Source organism: Antedon bifida, chromosome 3, assembly GCF_963402885.1.
Source record: "Antedon bifida chromosome 3, ecAntBifi1.1, whole genome shotgun sequence".
In the NCBI taxonomy this organism is placed as follows: domain Eukaryota; kingdom Metazoa; phylum Echinodermata; class Crinoidea; order Comatulida; family Antedonidae; genus Antedon; species Antedon bifida.
The window spans coordinates 2,063,495-2,079,089 of NC_136228.1; the positions used below are offsets into that span (position 1 = coordinate 2,063,495).

The window sequence follows — 15,595 nt, forward strand, 5'->3', positions numbered from 1 at the left end:
TGTTATTGTTACTTGGGAGCGTTCAATTTAATTTTAATATGTTAATTCATTGTAGACATGTTGGGACATTGGGATGTTCTTCTTCACTTGATTCTGTGACACAGTTTTGGAATATTTTAGGTCCAGACTAAGGCCAATTTCGCATTATGTATTATAGGTCTTAGGTCTGTAAAGGGAAGCTAATTTGTTAACACACACACACATGATCCAATGTTTTGACCCTGCTCATGTTATGAAAAAAAATATATATATAACACGCTAATAAGTTTTGAATTTTGTAATTTATTTTTGACAGGGTCCACCTGGGCCTCCTGGCTTAGGTCCATCTATCACATTGGAGGTAAGCCTGATTTGATAATTTTTTTTTCTGAATATTTTTCATACCTTGTCTTCTTTAATAAGATTTCATTAGTTGTGCCCAGAAAACATTCAATGACTAAACACAATTTACATTCGAATACAGGTGTAAGTATCTTCTTCAAATGATACTTCAGAGGATGTAATTGTAATTTATTTTTCATCTTTTTTCTATTGTTGATTATTTAAATTTCTACCACTAACTTCTTAATTTTCTTTCCTCTTATGATATCGTCTTCCTTCCTTCTGTAAACTTGTATTAGGGTAACTCTACCTATCTTTCATGGAGCATTAATTATCCAGAGGCCACTCCTAAACCTGATGGTCGACCAAATAAGGTAATCTAGATATTATAGACAAGGTGGCAACTTTAAAGCAATATTAAAATATAGATCTGTAGTGTGACTGGATGAAGCCTGGTTGCATGCTAGATATTAGATATATATATATATTTTTTGTATTTGTTTTTTCTATGATAAGTGAAGTCGACTAATGACAGAAACTCTTCCCAAAACAGATTTTTTCTTAAGGTCAAAAATGTCCAAAATGTTTTGGACCATTAAAAACACATTACAAAAAATAATGGCTTCCTTTACATTCTTTCTTATTGTACAACTTTTTATATGACTAATGTTCAATGAATTGTTAAGAATTGTGACTTTGTGAATGTATTTATACCAAATGCCATCACCTTCCCTAAACCTTTCCTCATACTGTTCTCTTGCATGTATATGTCGTACCTTTTTTCTTTCCTTCTTCTTCCCTTAAACAGAAGAATAAACGTAGAAGATCTAGAAGCGTTCTACCGTTGCAGATGAGCATGCCTCTCGTGCTAGCATATAGTCATCGTAGACGAGATAATCTCTTGTTATTAGAAAACGCTATTAAAGAAGCTGTAGAAATACTCTCAAAAGAATTTGTGGTAGATTTCATTCTTATGTGCACTTTGCACTTGCTTAGTAATGTCTTTATGCTTTAGAAAGTTCTGTCTACACTATCAAATGTTATGTGACAAAAACATGTAATGTGCCCATATATGGAAATGATGTCATATCACTACCATATTTTGTCATTAGTTTGATAGTGTAGACAGAGCTTAAGTGGATAGTGTAGCTACCAGATGAATGTATTTGATGCTTGTAAAATGTGTGTGTGTGACTCATGGCACCTCTACTTTCTCAAATAATTTGAAGCAAAGTCTTGCTAAATAAAATTGAAGTGTGCCTAACCTCTAAATGTATGCTTCAAATCATAATTTCATAGATAGAATAGCTAAGTAGCTAGATTGAAAATGTATTTGATGCTTGAAAAATGTAGAGATGTGTATATGCAATCATGATCTAGCGTAATCACTGACTAGATTGAAAAATTGTGTTATATAATGTGGCGGATGGTGATGGTCTACAGTAGCATAATCGCTTAAATAAGTTGGATTGGAACCTTGCCATAATGAATTTTATCAGTATATGTACGCCTGGCTATATTTATGGAGTATAAACTTCCTCTTACAATGCAAAATCTATCTGGTGAATATGTGTTAATAGTACAAAAATCTAAGCATTAAAAAAAATTTTGACACAATGAGAGAAAACTTACTGACAAAAGTTAAGTTTAAACATACTTTATTTTATTCCATTAGTTTGTTCCAGGTGCTCCTAGTCCAAATATTCAAATTGTTCCGGGTCCAGGTGGTAGAGTTACGAGTACTCCTGAACCGGTAGCAGCTTTTCCCGATTCCGTTACAAAACCATCATCATTCCACCCCGTTGAAGGACTTGGACCACCAGCCACCGAGAAAACACAAGCTGAAAAGGTGCGTCACTTGGCACATTGCCAACATAATATTTTTTTCAATTAAAAAAATTCACCTTAATAAGTAAATGTATTGTAAATAAATGTATGTTTTTTATTATAGGATGAAATGGCTGATTTATTGTCCAAGTTACAAATATTATCCGAGAAATTGAAGGAAGTTGAGACGCCGCGTGGTTCTAAAGATTTTCCTGCTGTGTCTTGCAAAGACTTAAAGCGCATGCACCCTAACCTCACAGACGGTGAGAAATTGTTATAAATTGGTTGTAGAATAGCATCTGGAAACGCACAAGAAAAGTGTTCCATTCTCCCTCCTATTAAGAGGACATTTTGTATATATTTTTTTTATCAATATTTTATTTTTTACTGGATGAATAAATAAATAAAATAAAGAAAAACATTTGTATTCAATCCATTGTTCATTTGTTTTGCTATTTTTTTGCTATAAGTAAAGTCGTTTTTCCACTAGACGAATTTATCTGCGCGAATCGAAAATGTATTTATATTTTCATCTAGTTTTTGTGACGTGGAAAAATGCACAACCAATTATAACTCAGGAATGTTTGATTCGCGCGAAATCACTAATGGAGAACAGGCTTAAAATCTTCTGTTTTTATAAATATATCTAAAATTATAATTATATTAATTTCTGTTTTAGGTTATTATTGGTTGGATCCAAATGGTGGGGCAGACGGTGATAAGTTCAAAGCATACTGTAATCTCTCTGGTGGCGGATACACCTGCGTTGATCCTAAAAAGGAGGTTGGTATCATTCAATCACCTTATTAATATGCAAATGATCCAATATGCAAATGATCATATATGCAAATCATATGGTAAAGTAATCAAATATGCAATCTCTGTATCTATAAATAGGATGTCTTGGTTGAAACACTACACTATCAAATTAGTCTGGGAAAAAAAATGTGATGTGACCAAATGGTAGTAATATGACCATGTCCATATATGGACACATCACATTATTTTGTCACAAAGTTTTATAATGTAGTCTTTTATTGTATTTCAGATTGCTCTCAAAAAATGGAGTATGGATAAACATTGGTTTAGTAAAAGCCAAAGTACTGAACAGTTTAGTTATGAAGCTAATAAGGTTCAGTTAAGATTTCTAAAACTACGTAGTAGTAAAGCAATACAAAGGTGAGTGGAGCTGTAGCTTGGTGCTTGGCTACTTTTGCCAGGGTCTTGCGTTCAAATCAGATGCCAGTGGCCGCATTCACACTTAAACTTAAGGAAACACCCTTAAAATTAAAAAAATCTCCTATCTAAATGCATACAATTTAAGGGAAATAGTTAAATATTTATTGAGTTAAGTGTGTGATTGGTGAATATGGCCACAGGGTTTTTTCTCATGACAGAACAACTCCACTTTCAAAGGCTTGGTTTGTGTAGAGCATGTTGTGAATATGTTTGTCTTTGTGATTATTTAAGAGGAGAGGTTTTATTAGCCACTAGCCTTAACGGCTATATGGCCTCTCCAGAAGACTTGTCTCCAAACAAAAAATATTATCCCAAAGTGACTGGTTTTGAGAAATCGTTCTGTGCTTACTACTTAATATGCAAAGATTCTCCAATCTTATTTTTTAATTGTTTCTACAGATTTACATTCAAGTGTGTGAACACAATAGCTTATTATGATCGAAATAAAAAGAATTATAACAAAGCTTTAGAATTTTTAGCGCAAAATGGAAAAACGTTAAGATCGACGCATCCTTCATACAAAGTCACTAAAGACCTGTGTCGAGTAAGTATTGTATGTTGAATTTTCCTATGTTTTCGGCTGAATGTTTAAGATGCTTGATGACAGTAAGTGATCTCAATTGAGATGCTTGTGCACAATTGGCAAGCAAAGTGGCATCAAACCAAATTACATCAAATTATTTCAGTGTGAACATCAAATCAAATGTGAAGTGTAGGCATCTGTCGATTTTCAACTTCAATGCGGTGAATTTGGATCACATGAATGCATTCAGCATGAATTTGCTTGAATTGCTCCATGGGTACCTTTTCCAAGCTTCATGCGACTCGCTTTGTTTTGGCGCTTTGTCACGTGTCGCTCGTGTGTAAATGTTCAGTGTGCACTGGCCTTTATGAGCAACCTGCCTAAAGTGAGAAAATGAGAATAATAAAAATATAATACTAATTTTTTGTTAAATCGATGATTTTCGGAAGCTTTAAACTATTTACTGATTTTAAATACTTTATTTTTCAGCAAAATTCCTCAAAAGTTCGTAAGACAACATTTCAGTTTGAAACTGGTAAACTTGCATTATTACCTATCATAGACTTTGCTGTAAAAGACGTAAGAGATGCTCAAAAGTTTGGCTTACAAATTGGAGAAGTGTGCTTTTTGTGATGACAGTGACGTCTAGTGTAGACAAAGCAGTGTCCATACCGTAAATGGTCAAATTAGCGCTGCAGTGGCATTAGTACGCAAGTGGTCTAAGAAGCGCCAAACTCCTTTTGACGATATACACAGCAACAAACTAGTTCCTTAGAAAAAGCTGACCTGGACAAGTCTCCCCAGGCTGTTCCATGTCGAGTAAATAAGTTGATCTAACAAAAAATATTTTAATTCTCTGTCCACTCAGTAATTGTCGCGCATTCAACACCACTGAAATAAATATTTGACGCATGAGCGCTACAAGAGGTGTACTGAAACCGATTTAACAAATGTTGTGACAGTTGCGCTTCTTTGATCATTTACGGTACTCTACGAACGAGATACAAAAAGCATTCCTGAAAGAGTGTTACGATGTGCTGCATTTAAACATATCAGGGTATAAACAATGTATGGTACGCGTCATTAACTTCTATATGGTTAAAAATTAAATAAAAATCCTACCGTTATTGTTGCTGACATTTTTTGTGAGTTATAATATTTATAATTTTATCATTTTTTTGGTCCACATTTTTTGAAAATAAAATAAAAATCCTGTCGTTGACATTTTTTGTGAATAGACAAAAGAAATAAATACAGTACAACTAGATAGAAATAAATCCTGGGACATTTTTAATTGTAGTATAATATATGTTAACATTTTAATAAATGACATTTTATAATTTATGGTATTGTAAGTAGGTTATTATCATTGTATCATTTAAAGAAAGTATTCTTGTAAATTAAATTATAATGAAAGTCAGTAGTTTATTTTATCGTTGTATGTAAATACATTTCACCAAAGAAAACTAGATCACCGTAATTTATATATCTTTTTAAGCATATGCAAGTTTACTTCAGATTTCGCTCAAATTTGTGAGTAAGTGCTCGGATCATCTGCATTCACTGTTGTTGGTGCAATCCCTTAGACCGGTTACTATAAACAAATATACACGAGAATTTTTTTATCCTTCACGTAGCCATTTTAAACATATCACGTTCTCGTTTTATACAGTAAGCTATGCAATTGCTGCAGAGCATCTCTGCTTATTTTGAACACCAATTTGACCTCCCGTCACGCTTTATTGCTGGTCAGATCCCAAAGGTCATTGGCTTGTTACAGCTTGTTACAACATACACTGCATAGTCCGTGGGCAGTCTATAAAAACCGCAATACCTTGCCATATTAACATCGGCAAGGGTTCGAGCCTCACTCGCTCCATGGTTCTGGTGGTAGAACGAGTCTTTTTGGATAAGGACCATAAACCGTAGGTCCAGTGTCATGTGCACTTTAAAGAACCTAGTACATCTTTTGAGACGAGTAGGGGGTTACCCCGGTGTCAGCATACGCTGTTTATGGTCACCCTCTATAAATAAGGTGCAATAAAAAAAAAATAAAACAAAATAAATAAAAAATATAAGACCATGTGCGAGGACATGACCACGAGTAATTTCTCCTTTTGGACATTTTGTATGTCCAGATATCTGCTCGCAGCACTCGCTTGCAATTTACAATATCTAGTATATCAAAATATGATACTGTACAGTATATTCAAATGCCTTTACATATCGGCCCTGAACAGACAATATACCAGCATGCATTTATTTATCGCCCTCGCACATACAAAAAATGAATATACAAACTTTGAAAAGCTTTTAAAAAGTTTTAATTTTCATTACAATAACAACTTGCACCCCACCACCTGCATCTCATGCAAATAAGCTATTATGTGCACTAGCATTGGTGCTTATTCTGAGGTATTCTACATTCAATTTGCATAATTTGAAAAGTTTTAACATATAAAATACAGTGACGTCAATTGGAAAACTAAATTTACAGAATAGTTGGATGGTTTTTTATATCTTTCACATTATACACATTCAACCTATTGTCTTTTATACATTGTAAAAAAATAACTCATCTTCTATATACATAACATCATTAAACTTCATTAAAATTTACAGGGGCTTTTTTGGCTCTTAACTTCATAAAGTAAAGAGTTGCAAATTACCTATATCTGTTACCTTTGCAATGACAATGTGTTACTGATCTATACAAACATTTTTTTTTCTTTAATTTTTAGTGTTTATAACAAAATATCTAAATTTTACCTTATTTTACAATATCTAATTTTATATTTTGAATACCCTAAAAATGGAATGAATTTGGAATATATACTAAAGTCTTTAAATAATAAATTAAAGAAATGTCCACATTAAGTCTGTACACTATATATACACTATTGTTAAAAAACTATTTCATTTGGAATGCAATAACACCACCTGGGTAAGTACTGAAAATAAATTAAACAAAAATAAAAAAAGGATATTAAATAATAAGTTTGAAACCGTATTGTTTTTGTCAGTTGCTGCTACCCCCAGATTTAGAACAAGTTAGTTTTCCTTTTATAATAACATTTTACAAAAAAACGACACATAAACAACATCTATTAAACTTTTCAAGCTACTATTGGATTATTTAAGAGTCTTAAAAACGTTTGGGTTTGGGCGATGGAAATGGCTTCTTATCTGCTGTCGGAGAAAGAACTTTAGGTAATGCAACATTATTATACTTTTTTGCCCTTACATTGGTGTACAACTCATCTAAATCTTCGCCACGTTTTAATGGGACCGGCGGTGCGGGGGCATCTCTCGTGGGAGGTCCAGGACTTTCTGCTCGTTCATCAAGAGGAGGAGTTGGTGCTGGGCGGGCTGGAGGACCGGGGCTGGGTGAACGTAAAATGCTAACATCTGGTAAAGGTCCAAGGGTGGATGAGCGTACGTCGATTATATCTGGAAGTGTTCCGAGACTTGGTATACGTACACTGTTTATACCTTCGGGGACAGGTCCGTAAGTATCGCCTTCTTCATCGAGATCAGGCGGTGAGTTACAACGGTTGTCATTCATTTCATTTCTAAAAACATTAGCATCTTCGTCTAAACTACCGTGATATGAGATGCGTATTCCAGGACTGGACGATCGTCGTTTTTCTTCCGGATGTTTATACTTATTTCCAAGATCCATGCTTAGTCGTGGTGGCAACTTACTTGGTCTGCCATTCAATTCTTTTTCCTATTTAAACAAACAAATAAATTATTATGTTAGTACAATTTCTAATTACTTGCTATACCACTTTTTTCTAGAGTTTCAGCATTTGCATTCGTTAGGCTTATTTGGCAGATCTAGCTTTTCAAACTCAAGCAGATCAGATCATGGAGACTAGTTAATTATTTAAGTTTTTAGTCAATATTTAGGGATGCCGATATTTGGAAGCACCAATTCACCCACTTCTGAGTTATTTCAAATTAATTTCAAAATTTTTATTTAGCAAATTTAAGGATAAAATGCGTCATTTTGTTTAACATTAGCATATGCGCAATAGAAACGTTTGATTATTATTAGACCATTTATTACCAATAATATTAAAATGCGAACAAATTCTAATAGCAATACGGATGAAGTATGTAATCATTCAGACAATGTAATGACTTCTACCATAATACTCTACCATATGTAAGAAGAATCTGGTATGATAGTAAATTTGTTCAAATCTGTGAAAAATGTACTGAACGACTTTATGGAAAATTCTTATTTTTAAAACTTATTATTCAGGCCCCATTCAGGCACAAGCTATAATCTAAGAGATTGTTTGGTTGGAATTTCATCCGAGAACAACTTCTATAAGGTACAAGACACAGCAGCCTAGAAAGAGGTGGTCCCAGGTTAGTGGTCTGGAGATTGTTTGGTTGGAGTTTCGTCCCAGTAACAACTTTATTAGGTACAAGACACTGCAGCCTAGAAAGAGGTATGGTACAAGGTGTGGCCTAGAGTGTCTGGTTGAAGTCTCACCCAAGAGATTGGCAGTCTGATTCACCTGGTTAGTGAACTAGAGATTTTGTATTGATCACTGAGAGCCATTTTTTTGCATTTTGTTCAGTACATTTTACACATACGGTTGGGCAATATTTACGAATCTACCAACTAAATGCAATGGAACTAGAGTTGAGGAATGATGTCGATAATGAACCTTTGCCTAGCTACTATTCTTGTTCATTCATTATCATTCTGTAATATAATGTAATAATAAAGTTTGCATTTTTTAATAAAACTTCTAATTTTTTTTATAGCACTATTTTAGAATACCGTAGTTAGCAAAAATAATTTTCAAGTTAAAATTTAAATATTTAGCAGAAAAAGGTTGAAGTTCCAATAATGCTGATATGGTATGGTATTAAGTTGGTTGATTTTATAGGTTTTGTAAGTTATACAAATTTTTAGCTTAAAGCAAGACATCTCACAATTTACAATAAATACATATATATATATTATGCTGATTAAAGGCTAGTGTTGCCCAAAAGCTCCGCTAATTTTTCTGGCTGTTTTACTTTGTCGTTTTGATTTAGCTTTCTGCTTATTTTATTTTGTGGCTCCATTGAAATCCAGCTACTGATATCCACAGCATTGTCATTTTTTCAGTAATTTGCCTTTGGATTTACATATGCTGTATATATAATATAAAACATTTGTAACAAACAGTGAATAATGTATATTTTGACAATGATAGGTTTTAAAATAATTATAACAATGTATAAAATAAAATAACAATTTTCTTTTCTCAAATGCTGTATCATGCATTTATTTTTATTTCAAACAATTTATTTGTGTCAAATTAAAAATAAGAAAAGATAGAAACCAATAGTTTGGGAACTAGCTAACAAATTGCATTCCAAGACTTGTTATAAATACAACTGATTAATGATAAGGACTCTTACAATATTGTAACACCATTGTTAAAATGGAAACGGCTTAGTCACCATGGCATGCATTGTGGATTATGGAGTATTATTTGCCTCCAACAATAGTATCTCAAAATATCTGAAACTAGGCCTACATAGGTTTCAAACTTCCAAAATTCTTTCCTACAATGTATAATATTCTGGATATCATACTACCCAGAAACTCTGTTATAATAGGCCAGTTGAGTTGACATGAGTGGTAAGTGGGTTTATAACTGAATATAACACGTAGTGGATTGGCCTATGTACCTGCATAAAGCATTTTAGATGCAAGGTAGGCTTATTTTAGCAATAGGTTTAGTGCGTAAGCCTCTACTTAAATGGGAGGCATATTTTTGTTTTTTAAAAAAAAGTTGGGAGAGTGGAACAGGTAGGCAGATCAAGGGGGTAGCATATCTATTTTTTTTAAAGAGTTTTCAAAAAATGTTACTGCTTCCAAATCAAAAAAAAATCCTGGATTCTACCCTGGAAATTTTACCTAAGAGGTTACTGTAAGCAATTTGAATCTTATAGTTAGTTCCTGCCCCAAGCAATCCACAAAAGTTAATTATTAATGCATTTAGAAAATGAATGAGAGCACAAGCATGTCTCACACTAATACCACAAATTGAAATAATGAAATGCGATGAATTTATGTTTAATAGAACACAAAATATGACGCATGATTATTACATTTTATTACCCACAAACACTTGCCCTTAATAAATCATCGATGTGGCTAGTGCAGCGATACCACGCTCTGCTTTGCCCTTTTTTTCAGAAGGAAAAACACCAAATAAAAATAACATAAAACGCAATTAACATACATTTAACAATATTCAATCGTTTCAAGAAAAATCAATGAAACAGTGTTAGAAATAAACATACAGTATATATAGACAAAAAAAGACAAAACAGTAAAAACAATTCTATGGGGGATAATTCTATTCTCTCTAAAGCTCTGTCTACACAATCAAACTAGTTTGACCAAAAAGGTGTTATGTGCCCAAATGTGGTATTGATGTGGTCAAATATGGTAGTGAAATGACATCATCATGTCCATGGGCACATCACATTTTGTTGTCACATAAAGTTTGATAGTGTAGACGAGGCTTTATAGCATGTAAAGTTTCAATTTGGAAAAATAATCAAACCTTTCACCCTTAAGATTTGTTCCCACAACTCAATGTAGACATTGTGATTTGTCAAATTTCTGGGGCTTACGTCCTTGAGGGAAACAAGCTTTTAGAGGTATATGCCCAGTTCACACAAACTTTACCAAAGGGTCTGACACAAGGTTTATTGATTCTTCAAATAGCATTTCTTTTGTGAGTAAGATTAGTTTCTTAGGGCTTCAAATTCATCCATTTTTATACTACATAGATCCAACATGCATGTATTTTCTTTAATTACTATGACGTACCCAATCAACACAAAAACAATATAATAATAATATAATTTTCATACTTTATTGGAATTAATATACAGACATGATTATTGTTAGTAGTTACAGTATTAGTGTTAGTCATCATTTCTGGTACCCATTACTAACGAGTGTTCGTACCTCAAACTTGGCTACGACCTTTTTCTGGCCTAGGTAATCCACCTTTGATATATTTTCCACCTTCGAGGCTGGTGGCTTGAACACGGCGTCTTTAGGAAGGGTGAATAAATCAAAGGCTGTTGATGCCTATTTTAAAAATAAATATATATTAAAATCATTCAAGCATAACAAAGTTCAAACTAGTAAAAAATCTTTTTATGAAAATCTTTAATTATAGTATTTTTTAGCCTTAGTAATTGTGGTAATTAACGGCCAGTGGCTAACAAAATTTGTTATATATATATAAGGTGTGGGGAACTATTATTTAAATAGTGCCCTTCTAAGGGTGAATTAATTGAATAAATAATATTTCTATTTAATTTACCTTAAGCTGAACCATAGCAGAATCAATTTTACTATGTCTAATTTCAGATTTTTTCTTCAGTGCCAACTCCAAAACTTCTTTAGCTAACTTCATATCATCAAGGTGATAGTACATAAGAGACTGGTTATAGAGAACCTATGAAATAAAAATCATAAAAAGTAAGTCCAATACAATACAATACAATAGGTTCCAAACACAGTCCTCCAATTGAAGACCAGATATCTTGTATCGCAGATTAAAGAAAGACTATTTTAAAAACACCAAGATCCTCAAATTAGAGTGAAAATTTAATGAAGTGATTCAAATTTAAAAAAAAAAAATTATTAACACCCTGGTTTAAAAAAAAATTCTTCTATTTAGAGACACATTTTCTCAAATTGATTCAAATTTAGGACCTATCCCAAATATATAATTCAAAACTGAACCTCGCATTCATATAGTTTGTAGGGCAATCCTATTTGCTTGTAGTCGATGCTGTCATTTTGTCGCAGTGCCCTGCGAGCTTTATCAAACGCTTTCCACGCCGATTCATAACTTGATTGTTGAGCCAAAGCAATCCCTTGTTGGAAGAAGCCAATCGCCATGTGTTCGTCCTTTTCAACTGCTAATTCTAATGTCTGAAACGTAATAAAAAATACATACATTATTTAGAATCGCAGGAATTCTTAAAAGAAGTCTTGTTATGCAGTGTTACAGACAAAAGTGAGTTGACCAATCACAAGCAATAGTTCAAATGGTATATCACAATGTGATTGGACAAATTACTTGCATTGCGATTACATCCTTGCTTTAGGCAGAATTTGATCTTAGGAAGTCGGAAACTACAGTTTTGTTTTTTCTTAAAGTTCTCTACTATAATAAGCTAACCTTCAATTGTAATATGTAATAAACAATTTTAATTTTCAGAATTTACTTTTGTTTTAACTAGTATATTTTTGTGATTTTAAATTATTATTACATGCCTTTTGTGCATTAGCCACATCATTAGTTAAGAGTTGAAAGCTTCCGATGTTAAAGAGAATCTTGGCAGAAGGCTCTGGAATTGAAGTAAGGTTCTCCAAGGCTTCTGAAATTGCACCAGACTCGTACACCTGCATAGCTTTATGCCAAGTCACAATAGTTTCTTTATGCGAGAGTTTGTTTGGACTAGGCCCTCGTGAATTTATTGGTGATGGTTGTGGTGAGAGATTAGATGTAGAAATTGGTGGCGGCCTTGCTGGAGGACCTTTACCAGCACTGTTCAGTCGTTCAAAACTTTGAGGAGGTAGCCTTGCTGGTGGGGATGGACTAGGCCTGCCACTGCTCATAGGAGGTGGTCTCATTGGAGGTGTTGGGCTTGGGGTAGGTCTCCCTCCTGGCCCAGATGGTGGTGGTCTGCCAGGTGGTACTGGGCTAGATCGTCCAGGTGGTTTACCATTTGATGGTTGTAACCTGTCTGATTCATTATTAAAAGGTGATGTTGGAGAGGGCGGCAATCTGTTTGGAGGTGTGGGACTCGACCTAGAATCTTGAGAGTTGATTGGTTTGAACATGTTTGAACCTGGAGGTTTTCTTGATGGGGGTTCCAAGGAGGACCTCTTAGGAATGGGTAAATCTATAACCTTTTCTTCCTTTTTTTTGGCAGGTTTCTGTAGATTAAACAATAGAGAAAGTATGTTACAATGTTGATTTTAAAGGCATAGTGAGGTGAAAATAGTGGATATTCTATTTATGCTTTATACCATCAATGCCCATTGATGTAATGGTAAGACGTCTCCATATCAAGCTGAACACCCAAGTTAATTTTTTTTTTTCAGGGGTCTGTAATTATTTTCTAAGATAGGGTTGGAAAAGGCCTACATGTCAAACAATCCTCCCCTCTTGAAATCGTCCAATGGAAATTTCTCAGTCTGTCTACTGCATTAGTTTTGCCAAGACTTTCTGGTATCCAATAAGTAGACACTTAGAATACATTACAAATTACTTTGCCTTACTTTTACGCTAGATCCTGGTACCGTATGAACTACTTTAGATTGTCCTAAGTAATCCGTCTTATTTATGTTTTCTATTTTGTCTTTTGGAGGTCTAAACAATTCTTTTTCAGGAAGACTGAAAATTGAAGGAGTAACGCCATCCTGAAAGAAGTTTGAAAAATACAAATTGAATTTAATGTTTAGGTGTAGAATTTAGGTATAATGTTTAGGTTTAGTGTTTAGGTGAAGTAATGTTTAGGTGTAGTAATGTTTAGGTGTAGTAATGTTTAGGTGTAGTAATGTTTAGGTGTAGTAATGTTTAGGTGTAGTAATGTTTATACATCATGGCAAAAAAAGATAAAAAAGTATGTACAGTAATATTTCTGGACAGCAGTTTTTATTTGACTATTTTATAGATCTACCTTGAGTTGATTTTTTGCTTTTTGGATTGATTGAACATGGTTTGGTTCTTTCTCGCATTTGTCCGTGTCGCTTAATATATCAAGCGCCCACTCGGGATCTTTTGTCATTGCGGCAACTGCAGTAGATATGTTGAAGAGAATCTATCAGAAAGAAAGTAAAAATTGTGCGTTATACATCATCAAATATCATAATACACATTTTTGTATGCTTATGCATTACATCCCATCTGAAGGATGAGGCCTATAGATCAAACAATATCGCAGAGAGGTCTCCAGCTCATCTTGTTTTTCTTACTAACCTCACATCTGTACAGTTTACAAGTCATTCCAACGGCTTTGTAATCGATGTACTGTGAATCACGAAGACACTCTTTGCTCTTTTCGAACATCTTGCGCGCTTGGTTGAATTTGTTGTTCCGAAAAAGAGCAACACCACACTGGAAGAAAGCAGCAGCTAGATGGCAGTCTTTCTCAAAAGCTGCTTCAAAATTCTTTGGAAGAAACAAAAAGACATTTTTAACATAGAAAATTACATAATTAACTGACATTATTTCACAGAACGTGGATGTGAGTTAGGTTATCAACTTTTTTGGTCGTTAGCGTCAAGGCAATAGAGAGTTTTCAATTTGCGACAAAACATTGTGATACACTTCCTCAACAACCTCGGTAACAACACAATATGCCTAGGTTTTCCATCGTATTCATAAATCGAAAACTTTCTACCATTTCACTTCAAGACTAATTGTTTATATAAGAAGAACATGGAACCTAGTCAAATGATATAGCTATATTTAAACACTACTATTTCTAACATATATCAATCACAATTAGAAATATTTAAAAGCAACAACATTCTTCAAACCTTGGCTGCCTCTGTGTATTCCTGTAGAAAAAGGTAGATGTGTCCAATGTTGTAGAAAATTCTTGACGTTATCGACGCTTCTGGAATCTGAAGCAAAATATCTAAAGATTCCTGATGGCTTCCTCGATCAAACGCTGTAACACCCTGGTGCCAGGTCAGAATAGTTTCTTTATGAGTAAGTATAGAATCCATTTCTACCAGCTACAAGTAAAAATTGTATTTTTAAGTGATTATTGACATTTTAAGCGATCTTTAATTTCCACATGTCAAAAAGTAAAAATGTGATTGTTCACCAACATATGAACATGACAGTTAGACTCAACAGCTGCATAGATGTGTGGTGCCTAGTAACAACTGTGATATTGATTTGAAGTTTAAGTGCACTAAAGCTCTGTCTACACTATCAAACTAGTTTGACAAAAAAAGTGTGATGTGCTATGACATCATCATGTCCATATTGGGCACATCACATTTTTTTGTCACATAAAGTTTGATGTCTAGACAAGGCTTAACACCAACGATTTAAAATCCAACAACCCTCCCTGCTCTGCGGAAACAATTTTGTGTATGGTACTTACTTACCGATACATTATTTGCACAGCCTAATCTTGTCTAAAACAAATACTAAAAGAAAAGTGACATTATAACGTCTTATAACTAGCTTCCCATGACATGGTACACTTCATAGTCAAGCCTACCACCATCGGAACATACCACGTAAGTTGCTGACTAAGTCGCGGCGATCTGCTGCTTTTAGGACCTACCGATTGCTTAATCTGACACTTGTTGCTGATTATTATAGGCCTACCTCCTAACGTTTACAAGTCTCTCAGGACTAACATTCTAAATCGAACTTAAAATATTATTATTCAGTTTCATAAAACTAATATCCCTACAGTTGTTTCATTAACCAGTAAAATAACTAACCGTGTTTCCTCCTATTACACTATCGAAACAAATGATGGTAAAACCGTTTTGTCATCGCACGTACGCACCACCCAAAAACTTCCTCATTGATTGTTTTGGTATGTTTTGTTTATTGGTGTGATTAGTTGCCGCAATGTCCAGGGTTATTTTACCAATTTTTA

At 33.9% G+C, this 15,595-nt stretch overlaps 2 protein-coding genes across 6 annotated transcripts in view; one reads left to right on the forward strand and one right to left on the reverse strand.

Annotated features, from left to right (window-relative positions):
* The window catches only part of LOC144838771 (uncharacterized), a 45,107-nt gene extending 39,795 nt beyond the window's left edge, over positions 1-5,312 (forward strand). The window contains exons 43-51 of the mRNA XM_078694244.1: positions 296-340; positions 621-695; positions 1,130-1,279; positions 1,997-2,170; positions 2,273-2,411; positions 2,828-2,931; positions 3,197-3,327; positions 3,787-3,931; positions 4,400-5,312. Of these exons, the coding sequence (XP_078550370.1) occupies positions 296-340; positions 621-695; positions 1,130-1,279; positions 1,997-2,170; positions 2,273-2,411; positions 2,828-2,931; positions 3,197-3,327; positions 3,787-3,931; positions 4,400-4,543 (1,107 nt within the window). The 3' untranslated portion in view covers positions 4,544-5,312. The remainder of the gene's footprint in view (positions 1-295; positions 341-620; positions 696-1,129; positions 1,280-1,996; positions 2,171-2,272; positions 2,412-2,827; positions 2,932-3,196; positions 3,328-3,786; positions 3,932-4,399) is intronic.
* Positions 5,313-6,156: 844 nt separating this feature from the next.
* Positions 6,157-15,519, reverse strand: LOC144837423 (uncharacterized). 5 transcript variants are annotated; one of them, XM_078692517.1, is made up of 11 exons: positions 15,435-15,500; positions 15,090-15,131; positions 14,508-14,708; positions 13,945-14,136; positions 13,646-13,786; positions 13,245-13,385; positions 12,234-12,899; positions 11,697-11,888; positions 11,272-11,406; positions 10,908-11,033; positions 6,157-7,640 (listed from the first exon to the last, which is right to left on the reverse strand). In XM_078692517.1, the coding sequence occupies exons 3-11, from the start codon at positions 14,697-14,699 to the stop codon at positions 7,056-7,058; spliced, it is 2,370 nt and encodes a 789-aa protein (XP_078548643.1). In that variant the 5' UTR covers positions 14,700-14,708; positions 15,090-15,131; positions 15,435-15,500; the 3' UTR covers positions 6,157-7,055. The 5 variants fall into 5 exon arrangements, with proteins under 5 accessions (XP_078548643.1, XP_078548642.1, XP_078548644.1 ...); XM_078692519.1 differs by lacking the exon at positions 15,090-15,131 and adding an exon at positions 10,047-10,113 and having other exon boundaries at positions 7,512-7,640; positions 15,435-15,519; XM_078692520.1 differs by lacking the exon at positions 15,090-15,131 and adding an exon at positions 10,037-10,113 and having other exon boundaries at positions 7,547-7,640; positions 15,435-15,519.
* Between the last annotated feature and the right edge of the window lie 76 nt (positions 15,520-15,595).